General features: G+C 42.8%; 1 protein-coding gene across 2 annotated transcripts in view; it reads right to left on the reverse strand.

Annotated features, from left to right (window-relative positions):
• Positions 1–828: 828 nt before the first annotated feature.
• Positions 829–15,641, reverse strand: part of RASGRP3 (RAS guanyl releasing protein 3) — a 301,226-nt gene continuing 286,413 nt past the window's right edge. For both annotated transcript variants that reach the window (XM_073557604.1, XM_073557603.1), the window contains 2 exons: positions 6,710–7,077; positions 829–1,501 (listed from right to left, as the gene is read on the reverse strand). In XM_073557604.1, coding sequence (XP_073413705.1) covers positions 1,493–1,501; positions 6,710–7,077 — 377 coding nt within the window. In that variant the 3' untranslated portion in view covers positions 829–1,492. The remainder of the gene's footprint in view (positions 1,502–6,709; positions 7,078–15,641) is intronic.

Here is a 15,641-nt window from a genome sequence, read left to right on the forward strand (position 1 = left end):
CCTAACCCTAACCCTGACCCTGACCCTAACCCTAACCCTAACCCTGACCCTAACCCTTAACAAAACCATACTTAACCCTAACCCTGACCCTAACCCTAACCCTAACCCTAACCCTGACCCTAACCCTTAACCAAACCATACTTAACCCTAATCCTGACCCTAACCCTGACCCTAACCCTAACCCTGACCCTAACCCTTAACAAAACCATACTTAACCCTAATCCTGACCCTAACCCTGACCCTAATCCTTAACAAAACCATACTTAACCCTAACCCTGACCCTAACCCTAACCCTGACCCTAACCCTAACCCTAACCCTGACCCTAACCCTAACCCTAACCCTAACCCTGACCCTAACCCTTAACAAAACCATACTTAACCCTAATCCTGACCCTAACCCTGACCCTAATCCTTAACAAAACCATACTTAACCCTAATCCTGACCCTAACCCTGACCCTAATCCTTAACAAAACCATACTTAACCCTAACCCTGACCCTAACCCTAACCATGACCCTAACCCTAACCCTAACCCTGACCCTAACCCTAACCCTAACCCTAACCCTTAACAAAACCATACTTAACCCTAATCCTGACCCTAACCCTGACCCTAATCCTTAACAAAACCATACTTAACCCTAATCCTGACCCTAACCCTGACCCTAACCCTAACCCTAACCCTAACCCTGACCCTAACCCTAACCCTAACCCTGACCCTAACCCTTAACAAAACCATACTTAACCCTAATCCTGACCCTAACGATGACCCTAATCCTTAACAAAACCATACTTAACCCTAACCCTGACCCAAACCCCAACCCTAACCCTGACCCTGACCATAACCCTAACCCTAAACCCCCTTAACTAACCCTAACTCTAACCCAAACCCCTAAATTCCATGGTTTAAAAAAAAAATGCATATGCAAAAAAACGCATACATGAGCATGCCAGTGCGCACATATGCGCATCCATAGGCTATAATGGCCATTTTTAGCGCAAAACGTGCGCATATGTGCGCATGCGCTTTTTTGCAGGGCCAAAAAATGCAACATGCTGCGTCTGGAAAATCCCAACGCACACCCCAAAAAAACGCAGCGCATGAAAATCGCATACATGCGCTTACCAGCGCGCAGGTATGCGCACCCATGTTAAATATAGGGGAAAAAACGCATGCGCAGGTGTGCGTTTTTTTCCAGCGCTAAAAAACGCAAATGTGAAACCAGCCTCAAACACTCAAAGTGACCAACTGTACAAGTCACTATGGTCAATTGTAAAAGTCAAGTAGTTGTTTATGCCTTCCTTCCAACTGTTGCCATACTTCATTTTTCAGTGAGAAAAGTTAATTTGTAACTCATGGAGTCCAATAGTGCATTTCACCAAACATCTGTTCTAGGACTTGCTTCTCATAGTCCGGGCCACTTTTATGCCCCTGTAAAGGAATTTCAGTTCTTTGCCAGTTCCAGTTTCTTTTGTCTTTACAATAAACCATAGATTCAACGGTCCTGTGAACATATAGAATGTAATCATGATAAAACATAGTATAGTATGACATTAATATGAAAAGGAGATACTGTAGGACTCAAATTTCAATAATTTAAAACAAAGAGAAGGCTGGTAGTGCAATAAGAGACTGTGCTGCTGTGGTAGAATTCAAGGTATCTTTATTGCCAACGCGTTTCCTGAGCCAGTCCCAGCTCACTTCATCAGGGCATGTTACAGAAGTTCATTGCAGGGGTATATATACACATAAAAAAAAAAAAAAAAAAAAAAAAAAGGGGGAGGCGCCAAGAATAGTGAGGTGACACATCAGCATGGATACATATACATGAATCATACAAAACAATAAAACTTTATTACAACCATATTAAAAACAATGTTTAAAATGCCATAAAAAGAGTGTTGGTATAAAAAACGTGATTAAAAAATAAAAAGACACGGGGGGGAACACGAGGTAAAAGATTAAAAAATGGCTCTCGAGTCCTGGGGTGGATTAGAACTTGCCTCAGAGGATATAACTCATGGTATTAGTCCACTATGCTACATGTGGAGAAAATGGTTAAAATCATGTGTAAATAGCTAAAACTAGTCTCAAATATCTTTTTTCTAGGTGGAGAAAAGAGAACAACAACAAGAAGAAACTCTCTGGAACAGGTGATATAAAAATGGTTAAAAATTGAGTGTCAAGACATAATAAAAAAAAAAAAAAAAAAAAAAAAAATTCTTTTTAAAAAATACAAAAAATTAAAAAAAAAAAATTCATCGGTGAAAAAAAAAAAATGCATAAAAATTTGTAAAAATTAAAAAAGATATTTGAGACTAGTTTTAGCTATTTACATTGCGTTGGCAATAAAGATACCTTGGATTCTACCACAGCAGCGCAGTCTCTTATTGCACTACCAGCCTTCTCTTTGTACCAAGTCCTTGGACCTCGTGCAGACTGCTGCAGCTGTTTTATGCGATTATAGGTGTTGTGACTCTCACAACCCTATCAGGTGAGCCTAACACTTGCTGTGCACTCATCTACTTTCCGTACAGACCTACGCATTGGAAGTGCCCTGTCTCCCCCTTTTCTTTTCACAATAAATTAAAACAGAGAAATCACTTTTTTTTATCGACCTCTAACTAAATTATTCGGTGTTTTGGGATGGGAACTGTTGAGAATTTTGATGTGTAGAGCTACTCTTAGATGTGGTTCTGTACAATAGTGCTTAACAGTTGGTGAAACGTTTCAGAATTTTTTATATTTCTGCATAAATTTACTGTATTTTTCAGATTATAAAACGCACTTTTTTTCCTCACAAGAACAGTTGTTGATTCTCATCAGAAGTAAAAAGGTTACAAAACTATATTTAAAGAGATTTGACTCTAACAATCCACATTCACAGAGATTGTGTAGAAACGGAGGAAATCAATAATACCGTTCCCAGGAATGGTCACCTATCAAATATCACTCCAAGAGCAGAGCATATAATAGTTCACAAGCTAACAAAGGAGCCCAATGTAACCTCTAAGCAACAAAAGGCCTGTGTCACATAATTCCATCATCAACCTTGAACAACAAGGCTGTTCATGTCAGGATTGCAATCAGAAACTCACTGCTCTCCAAAAAGAACATTGCTGTCTGTCTATAGTTTGCTAATGATCACCTGAAAAAGCCAAAAGGCACAATATTTTGTGGATGGATTAGCCTACATAGGGATATTTGGTTTATACTTGGAGAAAGAAAAACACTATATTACAGCATAAAAACCTCATAACATCTTTGAAATATAGTGGTGGCATATCATTGTTTGGGCCTGTTTTGCTGCACGTGGGTCAGGATAGCTTGCCATTATTAAAGAGGTTCTCTCAGAACTTGAATAAAATAAATAAAATACATTTAAATGTTACAAATTTTACTAAATATCTTTATTTTGCAAAGGTCATCTTTATTTAGTGGACTGTCTTCGGATTTTCACTCAGGATACTCACAATACCTTGAGGATTCTGTCACATACCGAACAGAAATGCTTGGGCTGACCCTATACAGTTTGGATAGTTTTTTTTCCTGCAGCTCCCTCCTCCTGTCCTCCAATAAGCCTGTCAGAAAGACTGAGATAAATGTTCTCAGTCAGGCAGAGAAAGATTATCTTCTTCTGAGATAGTTGCTCTGCTGGTCCTCCGCTGGTCCTGTCCTGTCAGGTGCAGTGAACAGAGAAATGTGAGTTCATGATACCTGAAGGACCTGCTCTTATCCAAGGTCTGTCTCAAGCAGATGTCTTTATCTTTACGCAACCCATCCTACTATGTCACATCTGGGAAGGCTTGGAAACTGCTATGGCAGCTGACATATTTAAATTCCTGACAGTTCACTAAAAAAATGACCTTTTTTGCTAAATCAAGGTATTTAAGGGTATTTAGTAAAATTAGTAACACTTAAATGTATTGTATTCATTTAAGAAATTGGAGAACCCTTATAATTGAACAAAGAATACTGAATAATACCAGCAAAGAAGAATGTCAGGCCATCTATCCATGAGATCATCGGGGTCATGCAACAAGAAAACCACCCAAAGCACATGTGTTGTTATGCAAAAACATATAGTTAAAGAAGAAGGAAGTTAAAGTTTTGTATTGAACACATCAAATCCCTGACCTTAATCCTATAGAAACGTGGAAGGACCTGAAGGGAGAAGTTCATGGGAGAAAACCCACCAGCAGAACAGAGTTGAAGCTGTTTTGTAGGGAGGAATGTACAGTAGTAGAATTCCTCCAAGCCATTGTGCAGGACAAATCAATAATTAGGAATAGGTGAAATTATTCCTGCACAAGCAGGTCACACCCAATACTGAAAGAAAAAGTTTACACCCTTTTATCACTCACAGATATGTTATATTGAATTATTTTCCTCATTTAAATTTAGAAAGGCTGATATTTATAACTCATTTGTTTTATTTAGTTCTACTAGCTTGGCTTGTGCAAAATTTTCACACATTGGTCGTCGGGGCGCAGGCATTTTCAGAAAAAGCAAGCTGGTCAAATGTAAATGTATTTCATGAGATGATGAATACAGACAGGTACTTATATGTAGATTGGCAATGCAATAAATGGTTTTGATAAGTGGAGGCCAAAAAATGTTTTCTGGTTGAGGTGCCACCTGCAGCTCATTGTGTCTTTCTGCAGGTTTATGAAAATGAATATTTAAACTATATTTAGTGATAAAATAATCGTGAATGTGTAGTTTGTTTGGCTGTTTTCTTGCTGAAGGGAGCAAGCTTACCTTTCAAATGGTGTATCATGTGTTTGGGGCGAAGTAGTCACCGAAAATGCAGTGCACGTTTACAAATGTGTTGGTAGTGTGCTTTGGGGTACTGTGGTGCCACCTGCAGGTCATTTTTCCTTACAGCAGGTTTATGAAAATTAATGTTTAAACTTCATTTTGTGATCAAATCGTGGATGTGTGGCTTGGCTATTTTCTTGCTGAAGGGGGCAAGTTAACCTTTCAAATGGTGTATCATTTGTGTGTGTGGGTGCAGTATGAACGCGGAAATAAAGGAATCACCGAAAAACAGTGTTTAGAAATAATAGCATAGATTTATCTTTTGGGTCTTGTGTGAAAATTCATTGCAATTTTAGGTAAAATTTATGCAGAAATATGGAAAGCACTGAAGGGTTCACAAACCTTCAAGCAGTACTGGAACTGCTCAATGTGACATCAAACAGGATATTTATATCTATTAATGAAGATTATTAATAGGTGACTTTTTAGGTTGGAGTCACACTACCATAATTCTCGTGCGAGAATCGGATCGTAAAACTTGCCCTGGCCGGCACCTCTCCTGACCTGAGCTTGACAGCTACATAGTAATGCATTATGCTGTCTTGCTCAGGTCAGGAGAGGTGCCGGCCAGTCCATGCAGTACGATCCGATTCTCGCACGAGAATTATGGCAGTGTGACTCTGCCCTTAGACTTTCTGCAGGTTCCTACAGCTCATTCAATATGGATGCCATCTTGAAATAATCCTTGTGTTAATAAACACATTGCAGATTATCAAAGACAATGGGGGACTTTATCCTCCCCTCTATACTAGTACTATGGTCTGAATAAGCTTTCAAAATTTGTCTCTTAAGTGTTTGTTTGTTCAAAATGTTGTGACTTTTAAGCTGTTTGTGCCTGGAAGTTTAAATGGCTGAGATTTCGCAAAAGAGGGTGGGGTGTAACACAATATGACAAATAAATCATACTATAACCCGAAAAAGTGGATTGGCTCTGAATTAAATTTAATTTTGTTGTGAACGTACAGCTCCAAATTTGTTAAAATGCATGCACTTCTTAATGAAATTTGGTGCATCTTACTCCAGCAGGTTACAAATTTCAAGAACGTCTTTTAACGCTAGTCTTGATAAATTGCTCTCAGCATGTTTAAAAGCAACAACATTTCGGCCATTCCATGAGTTAATAAAATGCGATCCAAATAATTTCTACATATTTTCGTAGGGATAGATCACTTCCATTTAGTGGCATGGGGTGGCTTGCACTGTAGCTTTGCTTTAGACCCTCACCCTACAAGCTCCATGCATCCTCTTGGTTGTGCATGGCCATAATAAAGCACCCATAGATGAGTTTGGGGTCCTATTGTACCTCTGTATGGCTCTGATTGTGGACAAAATGGATACAACATGGCACAAAGCAAAACACCATATAGTGACCCACAGAGTCTCTGTGGTTACATAACATGCAACTGCAGAGGCCTCTTTCTATAGCACCTCCTGCACAATACTCTGATGTCTGCATGAGTTATTATTCCTTTAATGATCCCGGCAGATAAGCCAGATATATTAACTAAAGCCCCCATCTCACATAGCGAGATCGCTGTTGCGTCATTTTGTGACACAACAGCGATCTCGCCTGCAATCTCGCTTCATGTGACACATAGCGGCGATCTGGCCCCTGCTGCGATATCGCTGATCATGCTCGAATGTCCTGGGCCATTTTTTGATCACTGGTGTCCTGCTGGCCAGCATGCATCGCTGTGTTTGACAGTGACAACGATTAACGACCTCCATACTACAAGTCTGAGAGACAGGATCCCAACGACCGTTATATCGTAGCGACGAACCAGCGATCCCTACCAGGTCACATCGTTGTCGGGATCGCTGGTGCGTCGCCAAGTGTGACAGTACCCTAACTTCCATTTGGATATTGATGCAGATTTATATATTGTTATACCTCAGTACTGCTCAATTCTTCCTTGGTTTCTATCCCATTGTGGTCTTGCAGCTGCTCCATTATCTGAACTTCCATGATATCCATATTTGGATGCATGTTAGTCTTTTCATTCTCCCATTTAGCAAAACCTTTGCTCTTCGTTGACTTACTATAAAATTTGCATTTCATCTTAGGAAAGGTATGAGAGCCTGTGTCACTCCAGCCAGAATCGGGCCACAATGGATCTGTTTGTGTTGCCTGGCTGGTTGTTGCCCTCTGTAATCGTACTGAAATTTTCCTCGAAGATCCAGTAACCAAAGTGATTGCTCGTCCATCTAGATCTTGATTGTCTCTTCCAAAGGGAGGGAACTCAAATACTTCATCTTGGACTGCAGAAATTAAAAGTGTTATATTTAGTATCCAACAGACTTCAAACTTAATACGTAAACTTCATTATTTTTACTTTTATACTCACAAAGGAGGATTGTTGTGTGGCGCCCCTGAGGCTCAGTCGCCACAGAGGTACTGCACATCCTCCTGAGGTGTGGTGCCCCACCATCAAGGTAAGGTGGAGACTCCTGACCACGCTCCATCACCTGCACCCCACACCACAAAGTAGTGTAGCAAATCACCTTTGGAGGCTCCCTGCTTGGAGTATAGCAAAGCACCCATTGGTGGCTCCCTGCTTGGAACACGAAACATGCTGGGAGGTGGGTGGAGTTAGATTACATTTCAAGGAGCTGGAAGAGTTTAAGTGAGTCAGTCAGTAGCTGGTTGGAGAGAGAAGAAGATCCCTAGAGAGAGGGATAGATGGATGGAAGTGCTGCAGCAGATCCCAGTGATCTGGGTCTGCTGGCACAGGAAAGAGAAAGAGAGAGCAACATAGACTGAAAGCTTGACTCTTCATAGAAAGAAAGGATTAGTATGGAACGTGACGAGTAAAAGAGAACAGAGGACGTGGGTGAGAAGAGAACCCTTCCTAGAAGTTCTAAGCGCAAGGCCGGGGCCCGGTCCCCGAGGTTGTATGGATACTAATGGTCCTGCAGCAGACACCGGAGGAATAGAAGTAGTGACCACTTTATTCCCACACAAGACTTGGGGGCACAACAGCAACTGGATAGTGAGCCGGGACTTAGTAGCAAGGAGTCCCCGAAGCAGGCTACGGCTGTCTGCCATACAAGTAGAGTTCATAGGAACATCAGACAGGAGGAACTCCAGTGTAACTCAGTACTAGGAGTACTTAATCTAAAGGCGCTATAAGAGGAGACGTTCAGAAAGGCACAAGTTGGCGGAGTGTTGGAAAGGAGTATTCCATCTGGCCTGGGGGGTTGACTGAGTCCCAGACCCAGAGGACATGGCACAGAAGCAGGCACCTGTTTGTACAACAGACTGTGAGTAAAGCTTTGGAACTACATGCCCTGGTGTCCTCCACTTATTCCAGCGTCAACCTGCCCGGCACCGCTACATCCCCTGCGCCTGACACTACACCACCTAAGAGTCACCATATCTACTCTGCCCTGGGACAACAGCCCTGCCTCTGGAGGGCTATACCATCACTGCTGCACCACACCATCTGTCCCAGAGCACCTGTCTGCAGCGTCGGCCTAACATCTACATTGCCGAACACCACAGGTGGCGTCACGACTTATTCATTCACACTGAACATTTACAATGGGCGCCCAGGGCCACTGGCCGGGTCACAGCTACCGTGACAACTCCCATTGAGATCCACCGGGCCCAGTACCGAGTACTCCACAGCCCTGGGTGTGAGGGCGTCCCAGGTGGATTGTGGAAATAGGGATAGGAGAAAACCTATCCGATTGACGTACACAGTTTAAAGAAGCACTCCTCCCATCAAAGTATTTATCCTCTTAATATATTGAAATCACCATATTATATTGCACTGTGCACTTACAAGTGCTCATTTTGCCTTTCTACCCATTAGGTCTGCGATATCACATGATTAAAAACAGACTAGCTGAATCCTTCTAAGCTCTATGTGGAAACAGGAGGTCAATTTTCCATGAATGACTCATGAGTTACTGCAAAAGTCCCTGGCGGGGGAGGAGCAGCGGACGTGGCTCAGGAGTTGAAAACTGTGAAAAATAGTGAACGCAATTATTACAGTTAGCCAGCACAAACAGTGAATGCAGTTATCTCAGTCAGCCAGCACAAATGATGAATGAAGTTATCACAGTCATGCTGCACAAACAGGGAATGCCGTGAACTCATTCAGCCAGCACAAATGATGAACGCAGTGACTGAGGTCAGCCAGCACAAATAGCGAAAACAGTTATTGCAGTCAGCCAGCAGCAACGGTGAATGCAATTATCGCAGCCAAATGAGGCTCCACAGACTTTATTTGCATATTCGTATTTCCCAGGGAGCATTGCACCTAGGATTTCACTGATTGAGCGCCTTTGCCGGCTGCCGCAGTGTTTTCTTTTACTGGTCTCCCTGAGGTCAGTGATTGTTTCGTGTTGTTGGTCTACTAGGTATTGCTCCCACCTAGCCAGAATCCTACTCCACACTGATGAGGGGCAACACCCCAAAGCAGCTGATGGATACCTGGCCTTGGTATTTCCCTTGTCATATCTGTAAACTCGTAAAGAGCTGGATATTGACTTAAAGGGCCACTTAATATGGTGGTAATGGTGGTTTCTGAAAGGAGCCACCCCATGGCTGGGTCCTTCCCTGGAGGAAGATCTGGCTATTCCCGTGTTTGAGACTCTTAAATGAGGCTCCACGGACTTTATTTGCATATTCAGATGGAGTTAGCAGATATTCAGAGCAATAATGGCCTGAGAACAAAGTACAGGGGAGCTAAAATCGTAACTTTTACCATCTATGGCTCCCTGGTTTGATAGATAAAGCACTAGACAGTTTCAAGGACAAACTGACATAAGTCTCACCAAAAAATATTATATGGAATATAAAGCAATAGGTGAAAATATAAAATATAACTTTTAATCAATCATTTAAAAGTACTAATTAATGTGTCACCCTGTGGAGATAAAAAAGCAGCATACAGCTGCTTATCAGGCATATAGGTCTATACTTAAAAAAGAAAAAACGGCCAAGCCTGAATAAAGGGATGTAGATGGTCACCCAAAGAATTCTCTATATGGGTGTACAAAAAACATCTATGGGTTAGAACAGTTGAGAACACTTTCCCATGAATGCCATGACCCTTTTGCATATATATAGAAAAATGCAAATTTTCGGCCAAAAGGTCACCAAGGACCAAAAATTGACAGTCAGGTGAGAATAATAAAAGAGGAACAGTCTCACCCAGTGGATAGATGGGTCAGGAGTCCGGAAGAATCCTCTGTTCAGTCCAACTGGAGGATGCAGTAGGGGAAGACAATACCCTGTCACATCCCTAACACCTAAATTAGGCTCAAACCCAGACTCCTGCCCTAACAAGAGCAGTCCACAGCTGACCCTAACAACACATGCCCTGCACTTTCCCTAAGGCCTTATTTTTATCTCCACAGCGTGACACATTAATTAGTACTTTTAAATGATTGATTAAAAGTTATATTTTATATTTTCACCTATTGCTTTATACTCCCTGGTTTGATGTCACAGCTCCAACTTCATGCCGCCCGTATTCTGTCTACGTTATCTGTGCATGCAGATGTTTTCAGTAATGAATCTAAACAATACTAAGCACAGCTCACACATCACTGATGACAACTTCCATGCTGATTTAAGGATGATGTTTGATGATATTTGCAGAACATGATCAACAGATGTGGATGACGTGTGATGTGGTGTCTCGGGTTATTTAACGATATGGTAATGAGTAGTTACATTTATACATTCTCATCGCTCTTGAAGACATTAATGCAACACGGCTTGAGGATGGACCGCAATGCACTGACTGTGGGTCTCCCGACTGTGATAGCTTTATAGAAATATATGACGCTATGATGCTCAGGTCAGAAGATCAGTGACCAATGCGTGTATTGCAGTTCTTGCTCGGACTGTATGTCACAAACGTCTGAATGAGCCCTTACAATTTCAGGTGACCCTTTGAAGGCAACCATAATGCTGATGTGGCCTTAGTGAAAATGAGTTTTACAACCCTGCCCTAGTACTTAAATGTTGAAGATATCAAGACTTTAAAACTTATTTTTTCATATTTCACCCCATTAAAAAAAAATATATATTTTTTTTAATTAATGCCTTAATACTGTACATACTTTACATTTTATTGTTCAATTGTTGAAACATTTTTTTTATAACACATTCTCTTTTAATATATTGCATCTCTTTCATGTGCAGACAGTTGTGATGTTAGTTGATTGTGGGCCGTTCCACAGCATTCACTCATTTAGCAAATGTAACCAGGAAGATTTATGTGAAAATTATTACATCATAAGGACAACCTTGGGATGGGGCTGATGCACAGAAGATGCATGGCTGATAGTTTCCCCACCTCAGCTGTTTGCTAGGGGTGCACGGTGAAGGTCTCAGTGCTAGCTGTTCTACTTGGTGGCTTTATTTTAAAAGTGGTTGTCTCTGATGAGGAACACCCTTTAACTTTCAACTGTATAATTACTTCACTGCGGTGTTGACTTATAAAACTGTTGAAGATCAGTTGACATCAACCTGAGGAACTTCAAACATTCCCTGGCAGAGAATTGACAACTCTGTAACACATGGAGTCATTAAGTCACTCAGAAAGTGAGATACTGCCGTGTACAACACTGCGGCTAACTGAGGGGAATCCTGAGTAAATGACTCATTCCTTATGATATTTATAATGCCTTTAGCTACATATGGTCATTAAGTGGAAGTTGGAGATGGAATCATAAGGGTGAAAGATGAGGTGATATCGCAGTCTACGGCTGAAGCACCGCGAACATATTTATATCCTCCAAAAAGACAGGTTTAGAAGACAGGAAGGACCTCCATCATTAATCTGTGAACTGAAATGAGAGACATTATCTACTGTTAAATTGAGTGAAGGGTAAAGGAGGATGAAGAGGGTGCTGAACAAACTGACCAGCGCCCCATTTTATATAAAAGTAAATCTGCGCTCCTCTTTTTATTGTCTTTCACATATTTTACCATCTCTACTGTATGTCTAGATGTCAGCATTAGGCCTTTTTCGCTTTAAGTGATATCACCTAATCCACTACTTTGGCAGAAAAAGGATGCATTACAGGCATTTTTCTGCTGTGTTTTTTAGAGTTGAGCGAAACGGGTCGAAAAAATTCAAAAGTCGCCGACTTTTGGCAAAGTCGGGTTTCATGAAACGAAACCCGACCCTAGGATGAGGTCGGCCACGAGGTCGGCGACTTACGCGCCAAAGTCGCGTTTCAAAAGTTTGTTTTGCGCTCTTTTTCAGCCAATCAGGATCCACGGACACTGTGGGCAACGTGATGACATAGGCACGGGTCACCACCATCTTTCAGAAGGGCATGCAAGTGATAGGCTTGCTTTGGTGGGCGTCACAGGGGGTATAAAAGGGCGTGCACGCCGACCGCCATCTTACTTCTGCCGATCTTAGCATAGGGAGAGGTTGCTGCTGATTCTGTAGGGAGAGCGTTAGGCAGGGAAGAAGACAGAAAAACTGCTTCTGCTGCTAGCGATTTGGCCTGCACAACACACCAGTCACTGTGTGTGAAGTGCAAGGGGAGGCTATATAGTGGTGTATCAGTGGTGTTGGTTGTTGGGCTGCCTTCTAAGGCTTCCTGACAGGCTGGCATTGCTGTTTACCCACTGCTCCGCAAACTGCTTTTTTAAAAGCAATCCAATCTCCCTTATCCTCTAGTCACTTTGGTCACAGCTGCGCCATCGAGCCTGTCACATAGCGCTCAGATATTCATTGGGCCTCAAACTGCTTTTTTAAAAGCAAGCCCAATTTTTTTTTTTTGTCCTGCTGAGAAGAAAAAAAAACTGCTTCTGCTGCTGATAGCAATTTGGCCTGCACAACACACCAGTCACTGTGTGTGCAGTGCAAGGGGAGGCTATATTGTGGTGTATCAGTAGTGTTGGTTGTTGGGCTGCCTTTTAAGGCTTCCTGACAGGCTGGCATTGCTGTTTACCCACTGCTCCGCAAACTGCTTTTTTAAAAGCAATCCAATCTCCCTTATCCTCTAGTCACTTTGGTCACAGCTGTGCCATCGAGCCTGTCACATAGCGCTCAGATATTCATTGGGCCTCACACAATCCAAAAGTGTCCAGTGTCCAAAAGTGTGTGCAGAGATTCAAAATCTCCCTTATCCTCTAGTCACTTAGGTCACAGCTGTGCCATCGAGCCTGTCACATAGCGCTCAGATATTCATTGGGCCTCACACAATCCAAAAGTGTCCAGTGTCCAAAAGTGTGTGCAGAGATTCAAAATCTCACTTATCCTCTAGTCACTTAGGTCACAGCTGTGCCATCGAGCCTGTCTCATAGTGCTCAGATATTCATTGGGCCTCACACAATCCAAAAGTGTTCAGTGTCCAAAAGTGTGTGCAGAGATTCAAAAGCTCCCTTATCCTCTAGTCACTTAGGTCACAGCTGTGCCATCGAGCCTGTCACATAGCGCTCAGATATTCATTGGGCCTCACACAATCCAAAAGTGTCCAGTGTCCAAAAGTGTGTGCAGAGATTCAAAATCTCACTTATCCTCTAGTCACTTAGGTCACAGCTGTGCCATCGAGCCTGTCACATAGCGCTCAGATATCAGTGGGCCTCACACAATCCAAAAGTGTCCAGTGTCCAAAAGTGTGTGCAGAGATTCAAAATCTCACTTATCCTCTAGTCACTTAGGTCACAGCTGTGCCATCGAGCCTGTCACATAGCGCTCAGATATCAGTGGGCCTCACACAATCCAAAAGTGTCCAGTGTCCAAAAGTGTGTGCAGAGATTCAAAATCTCACTTATCCTCTAGTCACTTAGGTCACAGCTGTGCCATCGAGCCTGTCACATAGCGCTCAGATATTCATTGGGCCTCACACAATCCAAAAGTGTCCAGTGTCCAAAAGTGTGTGCAGAGATTCAAAATCTCACTTATCCTCTAGTCACTTAGGTCACAGCTGTGCCATCGAGCCTGTCTCATAGTGCGCAGATATTCATTGGGCCTCACACAATCCAAATGTGTCCAGTGTCCAAAAGTGTGTGCAGAGATTAAAAATCTCCCTTATCCTCTAGTCACTTAGGTCACAGCTGTGCCATCGAGCCTGTCACATAGCGCTCAGATATTCATTGGGCCTCACACAATCCAAAAGTGTCCAGTGTCCAAAAGTGTGTGCAGAGATTCAAAATCTCACTTATCCTCTAGTCACTTAGGTCACAGCTGTGCCATCGAGCCTGTCACATAGCGCTCAGATATCAGTGGGCCTCACACAATCCAAAAGTGTCCAGTGTCCAAAAGTGTGTGCAGAGATTCAAAATCTCACTTATCCTCTAGTCACTTAGGTCACAGCTGTGCCATCGAGCCTGTCACATAGCGCTCAGATATCAGTGGGCCTCACACAATCCAAAAGTGTTCAGTGTCCAAAAGTGTGTGCAGAGATTCAAAATCTCACTTATCCTCTAGTCACTTAGGTCACAGCTGTGCCATCGAGCCTGTCACATAGCGCTCAGATATCAGTGGGCCTCACACAATCCAAAAGTGTCCAGTGTCCAAAAGTGTGTGCAGAGATTCAAAATCTCACTTATCCTCTAGTCACTTAGGTCACAGCTGTGCCATCGAGCCTGTCACATAGCGCTCAGATATCAGTGGGCCTCACACAATCCAAAAGTGTCCAGTGTCCAAAAGTGTGTGCAGAGATTCAAAATCTCACTTATCCTCTAGTCACTTAGGTCACAGCTGTGCCATCGAGCCTGTCACATAGCGCTCAGATATCAGTGGGCCTCACACAATCCAAAAGTGTCCAGTGTCCAAAAGTGTGTGCAGAGATTCAAAATCTCACTTATCCTCTAGTCACTTAGGTCACAGCTTTGCCATCGAACCTGTCTCATAGTGCTCAGATATTCATTGGGCCTCACACAATCCAAAAGTGTCCAGTGTCCAAAAGTGTGTGCAGAGAGTCAAAATCTCCCTTATCCTCTAGTCACTTAGGTCACAGTTGTGCCATCGAGCCTGTCACATAGCGCTCAGATATTCATTGGGCCTCACACAATCCAAAAGTGTCCAGTGTCCAAAAGTGTGTGCAGAAATTCAAAATCTCCCCTGTCCTATAGACACCTTGTACCTTGTTTTACATACTATATAGTTTGTTGGATTTTGTCTACATTTCTACCAAAAATGAGGAAGGCTGGTGGAAGAGGCCGTGGAATTGGGCGGGGGTTGGCAGCTGGTAATGATGGTGTTGGTGGTGGATCTGATGGTAGTGGCAAGAGCAAAATAGGACCGAATGCAGGAGGTGTTGAGCCTGCGTCATCGTCTGGCTACATAAGGCCTCGAACGCTTAGTTTTCTAGGAGTTGGCAAACCGTTTTAAAGCCAGAGCATCAGGAAAAAGTTTTGTCTTACATTGCTGACTCAGCCTCCAGCTCTATCGCCTCCTCTTCTTCAGTTGTAAAAAGTAAAAGCACTGAGTCGTCATTGGAGGCTCATGTTCATGAACCACACCTTTCCTTGTGTCCTTCACCCCAACCAAGATTGAAGGATGACGCAGGCCATACTACTGATTACTCCATGGAGCTGTTTTCACATACCATGCCTGGATTATCAAGTGAAATGGTGAATTACCCAGGCCAAGATGAATCTGACATGGAGTGCACTGATGCACAGCCACTGATGGATGATTCTGCTGGTACATTCACTCAGAGCACTACATTGTCCTCGCAGTGTACAGAGCCAGATTCTGACCCTGATGAGACTCAGGTGCCCCTTCCCGCACACTATACCACCATACACGGTGACACAGAGGAAGGTGCACATGACATAGAAGAGGAGGTGATGGATGACCCAGTTGTTGACCCAGATTGGCATCCATTGGGGGAAG

The sequence above is a fragment of the Dendrobates tinctorius genome, unplaced genomic scaffold, assembly GCF_039654945.1.
Source record: "Dendrobates tinctorius isolate UK_male_01 unplaced genomic scaffold, ASM3965494v1 ptg000250l, whole genome shotgun sequence".
NCBI lineage: Eukaryota > Metazoa > Chordata > Amphibia > Anura > Dendrobatidae > Dendrobates > Dendrobates tinctorius.